Source organism: Platalea leucorodia (genome assembly GCF_965183815.1).
Source record: "Platalea leucorodia genome assembly, chromosome: 5".
Lineage (NCBI taxonomy): Eukaryota > Metazoa > Chordata > Aves > Pelecaniformes > Threskiornithidae > Platalea > Platalea leucorodia.
The window spans coordinates 16373264-16386384 of NC_138827.1; the positions used below are offsets into that span (position 1 = coordinate 16373264).

At 46.6% G+C, this 13121-nt stretch overlaps 1 protein-coding gene across 1 annotated transcript in view; it reads right to left on the minus strand.

Annotated features, from left to right (window-relative positions):
• The window catches only part of CACNA1H (calcium voltage-gated channel subunit alpha1 H), a 256762-nt gene that overhangs the window by 34587 nt on the left and 209054 nt on the right, over positions 1-13121 (minus strand). Inside the window, exons 16-25 of the mRNA XM_082314504.1 lie at positions 10860-11068; positions 8918-9352; positions 8116-8216; positions 7582-7705; positions 7372-7440; positions 7078-7262; positions 4750-4876; positions 4006-4131; positions 3194-3283; positions 2184-2397 (exon numbers count right to left, since the gene is read on the minus strand). Coding sequence (XP_082170630.1) covers positions 2184-2397; positions 3194-3283; positions 4006-4131; positions 4750-4876; positions 7078-7262; positions 7372-7440; positions 7582-7705; positions 8116-8216; positions 8918-9352; positions 10860-11068 — 1680 coding nt within the window. The remainder of the gene's footprint in view (positions 1-2183; positions 2398-3193; positions 3284-4005; positions 4132-4749; positions 4877-7077; positions 7263-7371; positions 7441-7581; positions 7706-8115; positions 8217-8917; positions 9353-10859; positions 11069-13121) is intronic.

The window sequence follows — 13121 nt, forward strand, 5'->3', positions numbered from 1 at the left end:
AACCTCCTGGAAGTCCAGCACATGGCCAAACATTTAGCCTCTCAGTTACTCTATTGGACTTGATTGCCTTCCAGAAAGCTGTCCTCCCTGCACACTCTCAGTGAAATATTACAACCCACATCTGTGCAATGCTTGGTTCTGCGGTCTGAGATATCTCCTTGACTCTATCCTTCGAGATAGCTGGATAAAGAGGGGCAATGTAACAGTGTCCATCAATTTGACAGGGACTGGCTCTTTTCGGTGTCTAAGCAGCAAGCCACAGACAGGCTTGTAATAAGATTTACTTACTAATCAGGAACAGCAACTGGCTGTGGTTAAGCTATCCCTCCTTACCTGTGCCCCAGTCTATTTTCTCTAACGATGCTTAATGTTCTTTGTAAAGCTAAACTTTGAGTTTATCTGAATGTCTTCTAGGGTCAGCACACTGGGGTAGAAATACTGCAAAAGAAGGAAGACTCTTGAAAGCCTGAAACTGATTTCTCTTACTGTGCTGGAAATGCTGCCTTCAGGATTTCCACTTCTAATCCTAGCTGGAACCTCAAACTCAAAAACCAAAACGGAAATAGGGAAATGAAATTGCATTTGAACTCTTCTAAATCTCTGAAGAGATTCAGCATCTGTTTGCAGCTGGATAGTTTGATCTAGATTTCATTTTAACCCAGCTACTTAACTCGCAACTAGCTAAAATGAAATGGGCTTGGCCTTCACTGTGGTGGCAGGTCAGTTTATCATTAAGGCCCTGTGGAGACCATGGTGCAGACGTTTAGTGCTGAGGTCTCCCATGGCTCTAATAAAGAGGACCACAAGAGCAGGAGTGAGCTGCAAGGGATATAGCTGCCTGTGTTGACTCCAGTGTGGATGGATGGAGGAAATTAGCTGGGGTTTCTACTAGCAAAGTCTCTGACTGCTATGTCCTTAGGGCTAGGCAAAAGACTATTTGATCTAACCACAGTTTTCCCAGCTGAAAATGGATACCTATGGCTTGTTGTTTGATGTGACAACTAGCCATTTGTCACAATGAGATATTAGGTCCTTACAGGAGATTACACAGGGCAGCACAGTGCTAGGCAAAGAGCCACAGGACTGCTGAGGCATGCAGGGCCAGAAGCACTCAAGCCTTATCCCTGACTAAGCTCATCTTTGATCACAGTGGCCAAGCCGTGTTCCCTCACTTCTAAAAAATGCTTGCCAGCATCTAATGCAGGCTATGCCTGTGCACTAAAACTGGCTGGGATGTTAGTGTGGCTGGTTTCCTGGCAGTTTCCCTGGGAACACCCACCAGATGCTATAGGCAGCTTGTCCCTGGTGGAGCCTGCCAAGGAGCAGTGGAGGTGTGAATGAATACATGAGAACCCCTGGGAAGGTTTGGGTCACGAAAGGAGCACAAGCTCAGGTGTTTTTCTGGTCTAGTTTGATGGTCCCTACTAGATCCGCTAAGAAGCAGATTTCAGCTAAAGGCCTTCTGTTGCACCCTAATGACCCTGCATCTGGCCGGTATTTCCATGTAGACTGCAAGGACAAACTGAGTCCCAGCACATTGCTCAGCAGTTAAGGGCTCCCCCAGCCTGTGATGGGGCAAGCATCTCTTGTAATGGACATCCTCCAGAGAATAATTTTCTGGACTGCCCCATCTTGGGGCTCCATTCCTCTCCCCAGGGCTCTCTGTCGGTTTGTTCATGCCCTCATGCAGCATGTTTGTGGCATGCAGGGCCATGCGCTAGGACTCTAAAAAGCATCACAATTATTTTGTCTAAGAAAAGAACTAATAAATCAAACCACCACCATCATCAGATGCAAGCGGCACATTAAGCCACAGGGCCACCCTCGGGACTGGCCTTCACCCACACAGTAAGCATTGCAGCTGTTTACTCACTGCATCCCTCAGTCACACCGTAAGCTCCCGCTTGGTGCTTGGGACACCTTTGCCTTGCAGAGCATGACAGAGGACTCTGCTTGGAGGAGTATTTTCTCCCCAGCCAAGTAAACAGGTAATGCTTTACATCAGGCTTGTAGAGGACAACTCCAGGGTGTTGGCAACCCAAGACTTAAGGTACCGCCAAAGAGGTAATGAAGCAAAACAGCATCTTGAATCCCATGGAAACAAAACCAAAGGAAAACGAAAGTCTTGCTTTGGGAGCAGGCAGGGCTCAGAAAGATTTTGGTTTGTAATGCAGTCTACCGACCAGACAGGTATATCTCCTTACTCCTGCGCTTTTTCTCCAAGCGTCTCAGCCGCTTCTCCTCCCGACGCCGGGCCTCCTCCGCCTCCTGGTGCTGTCGGCACTTGTGAAAGTTCTCCACCACCACCCCCACAAACATGTTGAGCACGAAGAAGCTGACGATGAGCAGGAAGGAGATGAAGTAGAGAAGCATCCAAGGGTTATGGTTCTGGATGGGCTGGTGAGGTGGGGAATTAAAAAACAAGAGAGAAGCAGCATAGACAAGATGTGTATAAGTCAGGATATTGGACACTCTGTAGGAACAAGACAGCAAACCAGTTTCCTCTCATTCACTTTCTCACTGACTAGAATTTTACTTTTGTTTTAAAACCTGTCCTAGCCTCCGTAAGTTGGCCTACAGGATTTAATTATTTTGGCATTTATTTCATACAGCTTAAGATAAATCTCAGTGCATGTGCATCATCCCACCCACAAGATCATTTTAGTTAAAGATAGGCTCCAGGTTTTTTTTTTTTTTTGAGATGTGGGCTCATGGTTAATGTTTCTCAGTTGTTATGAGATCTTCAGAAGCAGGGGAAAAATAAGTATGAAGTGTTACTGTAGCTACGATGGGGTACTACTCATCTAAGACTCTACTTTCCTTTGCGAATGTCACATAACGCACAAACTTAACAATGTCTCTTTCACAACTTTCCTGGTTGTTTCCCATCTCGTGCAAGTTTGCTCTTATTCATCACGCCTTCTGTGAAGCCACAGTGCAATGGCACGTGTGGCCCTCCTCAAGTACCATCATTCTAATTAAAAACCCCATCAGTGCTTATTTCTGTACTACATGGGGCGCAGCCACTGTAAAAGCTACTCAGTGGAGAACAGAAAACCTTGGCAGTCCAACGGGCAGTAAGGACCTCAAGAAGGTCCTGTAGCTCTGCTTCTTCCTGGGACTTCAAAAACACCAGGGTCACCCAGGCATGAGACTTCTGGGAGAACACATCTGGACTCTGCAGTACATTTACCTGTTGGTCAATACCCACGGCATCCAAACCATCATACATGATGTTCACCCAGCCATCTTTGGAGGAGAGGACAAACAAGGACATGAGTGCCTATAAGAAAACAAACAAACAAACTAACAAACAGAAAAGATTGGTCTTGCATTTTAGTCCCCAGAAAGGAAACTAACAACAGACAATGCTCAGCAAAACCAATGCACAGCTCATAAAACATCATCTGGCCTGGAGCTGGTGGAGAAATGCAACACATTGTGGCTTGCTTTTACCTATTTCCATATCTGGCTTAAAAGGGAGCAAACTATGGTCATTAACACTCCTTTTCCCTCACATATAGGCTGACTTTTGCTCAGACACATCAGGCTTTCTGGTCACCAAAGTACAATTAAAAATCAATATGTCAGGCTGACCCAATGTCATGAGGTTTTAAAAAGCAATAATATATCCCAGGTCCTACTATGGGCTGTCTTGCTTTTCAGCCAGTATAAAGCACCTTATTTTATTCATTTGCAGACATAACAGCTAGAAGTCAAGAAACTAAAAGTGATAGCTGAGGCCTATACATGCAAAAGCAGTGGCTTTAAGACAACTCTCTCCTATAAAGCACGAATTGTATAACCCTAGGAAGTCTGGCTGCAAGAGATCAAGAGGTGACCTGATCCATTTTTACCTAGTTAGGGTTGCTTCTGATAGATGAATGCCTACGTCATTCTTGGAAACTTCCTATGATAGAAGTTCCACACCCTCCTCAAGGAATACATTTTAAGTGCTCATCCATTAAAAACTGGTACAGAAAATCCCTGCAATGAGGACTTTACCTGTCCCAAATTGTCAAAATTGTACTTCCGCCGAACCCATTTGTAGCGTGCGTTAGTGCAGTCAGTCTTCGTAGTGATGTTTTTTACATCATGACCGTCACAGTAGTAGAACTTGCCTTTAAAAAGCTGTATTTGAGAAGCAACAAAAAAAGAAAAAACAAAAAAGAAGCAGCTTTGAAAAATCTGTCCCCTGATTTATCTTTCTTTTCCCTAGTAGAGTTGCTTGCCAAGTTCAAATTCCTTTCCTTTCCTTCCAGCTCGGATACCTGTCTTAACACACGTCAGGAAAACACCTCTGGTGAAACTTCAGGCCCTGAGACATTGTTGTGTATTGCCTCAGACACAGAAGGAAGGAGATCCTGCAGGCCTGCCCTGTCTTGTTGGGAGGACGACAATCTCCCCTCTGAGGAAGAGATATTACATACATCCTAGCACACAGAGCTGGGAGGGATCTTTGGAATTTGTCTTTTCCTTCCCCTACCCTTAGGCAGGCTTAGCCAGTGCTGTGTTGTTCATCAGGGAGGTCTGCTCTTCTAATCCTGAGAACCTTCCAATAAGCAGATGCCAACTGCACCTCAGAGCATTTCTTCTAGGGCATGGCTCTTCTTTTCTAACACCTAACTGAAATCTTTCTTTGGAGAGATTTAGGCTTGTTACTTCCACCTTAACCCCAGGTGGCGAGAAAAACAGCTTCTCTTTTGCAGCAGTCACTTACAGATGGCCACGGTGAGGGAAATACTCTACCTGGACCCCTAAAATCCCAAAGATAATGAAGAAAGCACAGCAGATGAGAACAATATTCCCAATAGGCCTCAAGGAGGAGATCAAGGTTTCTACCACCAGCTTCAGACCTGGGGCTCTGCTGATGACTCTGGAAAAAATGGCAAAACAATAAAGCTTTTAATTTTTATGCATGCCCTGTTATTATATCATTGCTTTTCCTCCCTACTGCTTGGGCTGCAGTAAAGCTAATGCAACCCTCCTCTACTTGCAGGCAGCATTCAGAGATGATTAGTGACTTATTTGGACAACCAGAACATTCACAGTCACATCAGATGGAATTAAAAAAGTATAAGACACCCTGTCAGCAGGGTGTTGGGCAATTGCTTACTAGTTAACAGTGAGGAGGGAATACTCTCTACAGGCAGAATGTCACAGAGGTTCCCACTATAGGGCTATTTGTACTTCAGTCCAGAAAGCTGATCCCCTCTGAGGTCTCTCTGATCCAAGCAGAGAGGCACACACCAGGCAAGAGCCTGCTTCCTAACACAACATATGTCAGCAGCTTCACAGTGGTACTAGAGAGTATGTCTTGTCCTCTTTCTACAGGCGTAAGTGCTCACCTGCCCTACTGGCCTGGGACCCATGACAACTTTTCAAACAAAGCAATTTCAATTTGTTTCCTAATTAGTTCCTGTACTGACTTTTAGCTAACAGGAACTTGTGATCAACAGCTGCACAGCCAAAGGGCTATCCCATTAAAAAGCAGCTTGCTTGCTTGCTGTGAGGCCCTGAGAGGCCAGGCATGCTCTAAGCACGGCCTGAAGCAGCTTTTGGCTATTATGGAGAACAAGTGTTTTTCTTTCCTGTATGAGCACCTGGAGAATGGCTCTCCCATGGGCATGTGAAAAATGTGTTTGCACACATAAGTGTAACTAGCCCAAGCAAGCTTTTCTGGGAAGTTGGGTGTTTTGACTGAAGAACATCAAAGCTTTTTTTTTTAGGAGGGGCCTGTAGAGGGGAGAGGGTATGAGTCCTTGCAGGCAGCTTGAGCTTGCATGGCTAATGTTGCTTTCATGCCTGCCAAACACAGAGAAAAGAGGAGAGCTGTATGCTGCAGGGACAAAGCATTTCAATAGGGTCTTGTTTTGCAGCAAATAATGTGGCAGTCTGAACTGCACCTACAAAGTGTTAGGAATGGTCCCTGGAGTAATCCTAGAAGAGGCTGTGATAAGTGAAGCTGTCATGAGAGGTGATGAATTCCTCTCTATTAATAGGATCTGGCCTAGTTATTCTCCAAGAGCAATTTCCTTCTTTCCCCTTACATTTACTTATGAATTGCCTATGCCCTGATTTCTGTTCCTCGTTATGTGTCTTAGACAGGTGCCCTGATGTGCTGCCAGGCCAAGGCTTGTTCAGGGTGATCCAGAGCGGCTCCTGGTGAGCCAGCACTGCAAGGGGACCCCGATGCCACCAGCAGAACAGAGCATGGGAGCAAAAGAGGAGACAGAAACACTCACAAAGTTACTTGTTACTACAGAAATACAGAGCAGGAGGCAAATAGCTGTTGTTCTTGTAGTCAAGGGCCTAAACAAGATCGCCTCTTCCTGTTACTCTCATAAGCGAGCCGCTTTTCATCAGAAAGCCTACAGGTCTCAGGAGGTGTCTATCTTATTTCTCCTGAAATTTCATGAAAAAAGGCTTGTGTTTCCTGCCAAGCAGGATGGAAATAGAACAGGAGCCATGAGCTGATAAAAATCCCCCAAGCATTAACACTCTTTGTTATTGCATAATCGTAAACAAAATACAAATTCTCTTTATTCCTTTCCTCAAATACTGAAAGCATCTCCCCTTCCTCTTCCTAGCTGAGAGCTAAATTGTTTTGCAGTAATGTTAGATATGCAGGCACAGGAGAGCAGGTATAGATGCTGGAGCTTATCAAATTATTGTCAGCACCTGTTCAATTGCAAATTTTCTCCCAGCCAACACGACCTCTTTGCTTGGGAATGACTGTGAGGTTGTGCAGTTTAACAAGGAGCCAGACTGATTTGTAAAATGGTGATAAAAATGCAGCGTGGAGGAGGCATTCACTGTACTAACTGCCTGAGTACAATAACACCTCTCACTCCAAACTCCATCTGCTCTTTTCCATGCTGGCGAAGATGAATTATAACTAATTTCACTGTTTTCAAACAGTTTCACTAGATAAGAGCTCCCCAAAGATGATTCTACCCATACTGTGTTTCAGCTTTTTGTGTTATTAAGCAAGACCTTGATGGATCATCTGCATTTTTTCAAACTCCTTGATCTATCAACACAAAGCAAACTCAGCCACCCTATCAGTGAACATACCGGAGAGGTCTCAAGGTCCGCAGAAGTCTCAAAACACGAAGGACACCCAGGATCTTAGCTCCGCCTGCCGATGCCATGGAGACAATAATGTCAATGATAGACACAAAGACCAGGACTCCATCCAGGACGTTCCAGCTGCTCTGCAGATACGTGTTCTTCCCAGAGAAAAAGCCAAGAGCTACCACCTACAGCCAGGAGAAGAGAGCCATTTAAATCTTCACCCAGATCATAACTATGTCATATTCTGGTCTTTGCTAGGCCTCACTGTGGGCCATGGGATGAAGATGTAATTACCTTAACCATCATTTCAGCCACAAAGATTGCAGTGAAGATGTAATTAGAAACACTTAGGAATATCCTTTCCTGTAAAACATAGAACAACAAAAAGAGCCAAGTTATTTAAAGATGTTAGAAAACAACCATCTTTCAATCTTGCAGGGTCTTGTCCTGACAAGACTAAGATCTGGATGCTGCATCAAGGAATAGAATGACTCAGGTACTCACCATGCTGTGTGGGTCTATGTCTGGTCGCTCCAGTGCTATAGTGATGCAGTTGAGAAATATGAAGACCAGCACCACATGATCAAACATTTTGTGGGCAATGACCTTCTGGCACATCACTCGGAACCTGAAGAAATGGTGGGGAGAAAAATATCCTTCAGATGTCTGGGTCAGCAAGAGACTCCCACCTGAATGGCACATCCTCAAAAGTCTTCAGCAGCTGTGCCACCAGCATCAGCCCAGGTGGTGAGCTAGTCTCTCCACAAGCTTCAGTCATTATCATCAATGCAGTAAACAAGATGTATTAATAGCTATTATTAATGCTGGTTAAACCACCTAGACAGGCATGGAGTGAACCATGCAACAACTCTGCCCGCATGTAACAGAAAAAGTTACCTAAAAATCAGAAATTGGATTTCTAAAACTCTCAGTGCTTCTGCATCAGAGAGGGATTTTTCTCAAGGGAAGGCTAGCTAGAAATGTAGTATTTCATTACCACAAAAACCTGGTGGGCTGGCATTTCATGGGATTTCTTACCGATTCTGTGGAGAAAACAAGTAGAGGGACCAGTCTTCATGACTCTTGCACCACTGTGGTTTGTAGGGCTCCAGGACTTTACGAATTCGGTAACAGTAACTCTGGATAGAAAAGAAGAAATACCTTTTCTTCCTCTTTTATTTTCCTGCCTCTTCAACTTCCGCAGTCCTTTTGTGAAAGGGGGCAGTACATGGCATTTCATAGTGCCTGTAGGGAGTCATGGCTTTTGGGACAGAGATGTGGCAGGCATTGTCACATTTGTCCAACAAAACAGGGAGGAAAGGGGTGGAAGAAAGGGGCTGCTGTACACTGAGATATGAACATAACAAAGCAAGACTTTCTAGGCAGGTATCATTTTGAGATCCAAAGTTGTGTCAAAACCAAAAAGGCCTCAAACAACCAGAAAGTTAAACAGAGAACACCCTTTCTAGGCTTTCAAGCCTTCAAAATTCCAAGCTGATCTTGTGAGCAAAGACATTAGCTAGCTGCTGTGTCTCCAGCTCATTTTTGGAGGCATCCTGGGCCAGGGGGACAATCTCAACCAGTCCAAAAACTAGGCAAATGCATGCACAACCCCTTGCAGTTTTACCTCATTAGAGACCACTGCAAGGTAACAACCCAACCCATTAGCTAAAAAAACCCAACAACTATGGGAAGAGGATGCCTGTCCCTCGGATCTGGATTCATTTTGTCTACACCAGCCATTAGGCAGTAGCACATTTCAAAACCTGACTTTTAATCAGCCTTCTTGGAGTGGAAAAGCCACTTAACGCCTGAGCACCCAATTTCCCCCTCAACTCACATCCTCCATGTCATCCTCATAGTCCATGGCATCCTCCTTGTGGCCATCGACACGCAGGAAGAACTCGCTGGGGACGTGAACCATCTTGCCATTGCAGTCTTGGTACTCGGCTGGCAGAACGGCCATGGGGCTGATACTGAGCGAGTGGCACATGGTGGGCAACTGGAGCAGCTCAGGCAGGTCCAGGGAGCTGCGGTAGTCCAGGGACTCTGCCCGGTGGTGCAACGAGGGCCTGCTGACTGTGCTGGACTTGGCATCATCAGAGTCATCATCTGTGCTGCCTTTCCCCTCCCCCGAGAGCAAGGACTCTCTTTCTCCTGACTGGTTCTTCTTCTTGAGGCTCGGGGCTCTGCCCAGGCTATTCCAGCTTGAGCGTCGGCTTCCCCAGTTGCTACTGGTGCCCCAGTTGGCACAAGGGGAACTGCGGAGGCTGGACTGAGAGAGGAGAAAGACATTTGAGGGTTTGTTTGTAGGAGGAAGCCAAAGGATGTGGCATTTTGCCCAGACTGGAAGACCCTTCTTGTTGCAAGTCATGTCTTCCCCTTCCAGCTTTCCTCACTGCTCCGACTGCATCATGCCAATACCTTGAGATGGGAGGCAAGCACCCAGCTAAGCCCACAATGAAGGTACTCTTTGAACTAGACCTGTAGCACTTTCTCTTCAATTTGCTGCATAAGGAGGTGCAATGAATGCTTCTCTTACAGCAAATTTCTGGCACTGGTCAGTGTGTCAGTGGACTTTGGCTGGTAGGTAGTTGCCAGGATGAGAGCACTTAAGGTCAGAGCAGAAAAGCTAGAAGGAAAACTCCTTTTCCCTCCATGGCTTCCTCTCAGCACAAAACGAGGCAAACTGCCTTCCTCCTCCTTCACAGTGTTGGCCAGCTCTCCTCTGACTGCTTCATCTTCCTTTGGCTGGTGGCACTGATGTGCTCTCACAGAAAGGATTCAAATGATGAACAACCTTCTCCAGCAACTCACAATCCCATGAAACCCCAAGGCAAACAACAGTCATCTCTATTTTCTTTTCAAAAGCATTACCTTGACTAAGCAGCTTACCAAAGGGGATAGTGGCTCTGTCTCTGTGTGAAGTGCCTTCACGGTCTGCTGCCTTGATTTGAACATGATATTGCAGTTACAGAGCAGAGGAATAGGATAGATAAGCAGCAGCAGAAATCCACTTTGTCTATTAACTCTGCTCCCTTTGTTTTCATAGAGCTGCCCTCCCGCTCCCCTGTTGCAGGCAAAATGCAATCAGTTGCCAAAGCAGTCAGCTCCAGCCAGATCTCTGCTCCATGAGCTATGCCTGGTGGCAATCGGTCAGCTCATACCTTGTTTCCTCTGTTTCCCTTCCAATGGAGCTGCTGTACTGTAACTGGAGTGCAGCTGCTGTGTTGGTAAGGACAAATGCATTTCCCTTGACACAAGGTGTAGTCAAGATGCAATGTTAAAACACTGTGGGGGGAAACAGGCCTCATCCTCACAGGAACACTTGACAGCTTCTCCAAGACACCACAAAATGGCCAGAGTGGTTGGCAAAAGATGCCTGCTCCTTCTCAGAGGGGGTTGCTGGAACAGCAGCATGAACTTACAACTTGTCTCAGGTTGCGTCTCTCCAGGGAGGTGGCTGGGCATGGACTTCCAATCAGATACTAGGCAGGAAAACACTGAATCCCAGTACATCCCTGTCTCCCCTCTTCATATACTCACTGTCCTTGACTGCTATGTTGTCACTGACCTGCCCCAGCAGAGCACGCCCACTCATTTCCCCCTGTTGACTCTGTTCTCCTCCTGCCTTTCCACATACTTCTCACCTCTATTACCCTCCTTTTTATTTTCCAGCAACGCGTGCGTGCGCACACATACGCGCACGCATACACACACACACGTATCATCTGTGCTGCTTGCAGGCACTTGAGGGAGAGTTGTTAGCAATAGGAACCTACCAAGGACTTCTGATCGTAGCTCAAGGGGTCTAGCGAAGCGTTACTCCCTCTCCTTGAGTCCACAAAAGTGTGCACTGAATCCATGTGTGGGGAACACTTCGGTGTAGGCATTGGTGTGGCAGCAGTGCGCATGATTATAGGAGGTGGCATGCTTCCCCTGCCCTCCAGGTGTCCATTTGGGGTGACGGCAAGTGAGTACATCTTCATCTCTGGAGAGAAGGGGAGAGAGAATACAAGGTGAATGCTCAGCTACAGCTACAGAAATCACTCTTCAAAATGGACATTGCTCCTTGGGTCTCTAGGAACTCTGCCAAATCGAGATGAAATGTTGTGGGCAATAAGATCACCCCCACCACGCTGAAAGGCATAAGGCAAATGTTACAACCTTTTAAGAGGCTTTCAGCCCTGCCTGGACTTGGAACTCCAAAGCAAGCTTCTTTTGCTCACTGTTTCTTAGGATTTAGACAGTGGAGTTACAGTTTTGGGGGACTAGGAGAGAGTTTCCAGGGAAAGGACATTAAGGACTGGCTAAATTCACCCTAGGAAGTTAATCTCTTCTCCCTGTCATACAGTCTTACACAGAGATTTTTATGCAGCTCTGATGTGCTCTAAGTTCCTTCATGGGGAATGCACTAAGCAAACATTAGTCATTGTCTTCAGTCATCTGTTCAGGGGACAAGAAATGGAAGTGGTTCTACACATCATAGAATCATAGAATCGTTAAGGCTGGAAAAGACCCTTAAGATCATCGAGTCCAACCATTAACCTAGCACTGCCAAGTCCACCACTAAACCACGTCCTCAAGCACCACGTCTACCCATCTTTTAAATACCTCCAGGGATGGAGACTCAACCACTTCCCTGGGCAGCCTGCTCCAGGGCCTGACTACCCTATCGGTAAAGAAGTTTTTCCTAATATCCTACCTAAACCTCCCCTGGCGCAGCTTGAGGCTGTTTCCTCTCATCCTATCCCTTGTTACTTGGGAGAAGAGACCGACCCCCACCTTGCTACAACCTCCTTTCAGGTAGTTGTAGAGAGCAATAAGGTCTCCCCTCAGCCTCCTCTTCTCCAGGCTAAACAACCCCAGCTCCCTCAGCCGCTCCTCATAAGACTTGTGCTCTAGACCCTTCACCAGCTTCGTTGCCCTCCTCTGGACACGCTCCAGCACCTCAATGTCCTTCTTGTAGTGAGGGGCCCAAAACTGAACACAGCACTCGAGGTGCGGCCTCACCAGTGCCGCATACAGGGGCACTATCACCTCCCTGGTGCTGCTGGCCACACTATTCCTGATACAAGCCAGGATGCCATTGGCCCTCATGGCCACCTGAGCACACTGCTGGCTCATGTTCAGGCGGCTGTCAACCAACACCCCCAGATCCTTTTCTGCCAGGCAGCTCTGCAGCCACTCCTCCCCCAGCCTGTAGCGTTGCATGGGGTTGTTGTGACTCAAGTGCAGGACCTGGCACTCAGCCTTGTTGAATCTTATACAGTTGGCCCTGGCCCATCGGTCCAGCCTGTTCAGGTCCCTCTGTAGGGCCTTCTTACCCTCCAGCAGATCGACACTTCCACCCAACTTGGTGTCATCTGCAAACTTACTGAGGGTGCACTCAATCCCCTCATCCAGATCATCAATGAAGATGTTGAACAGGACCGGCCCCAACACTGAGCCCTGGGGAACACCACTCGTGACCGGCCGCCAACTGGATTCGACTCCATTCACCACCACTCTCTGGGCTCGGCCATCCAGCCAGTTTTTAACCCAGCGCAGAGTGCACTTATTCAAGCTGTGAGCAGCCAGCTTCTCCAGGAGAATGCTGTGGGAGACAGTGCCAAAGGCCTTACTAAAGTCCAAGTAGACAACATCCACAGCCTTCCCCTCATCCACTAAGCGGGTCACCTTGTCATAGAAGGAGACCATTCACCCATCTAGAAGAGTAAACCTCCTGTAACAGAGAAATCTAATGGCATATCTCTGTGGTAATTGCAGAAACCACCTATTTTAGCTGTATGGCAAGTACAGACTGCAAAAACCATATTCACATTGAAGACAAACCAGACATGACACCTCCAGCCCTATGGAGTGCCATAATACTCAAAACCAAAAGCCTAATTTTAAACACAAAACTAAAGTTGAACTAGCTCCTGTTTTACTGGGCTTAGTGGGTTCTGGTTTAATAACTGCAGAATCAGTCTTAAGGAGGGGCAAGGATGAGAGAACCTGTGACCAGCAGGAAAGAAGTACAAGTCTGCAGTGGGAAATCC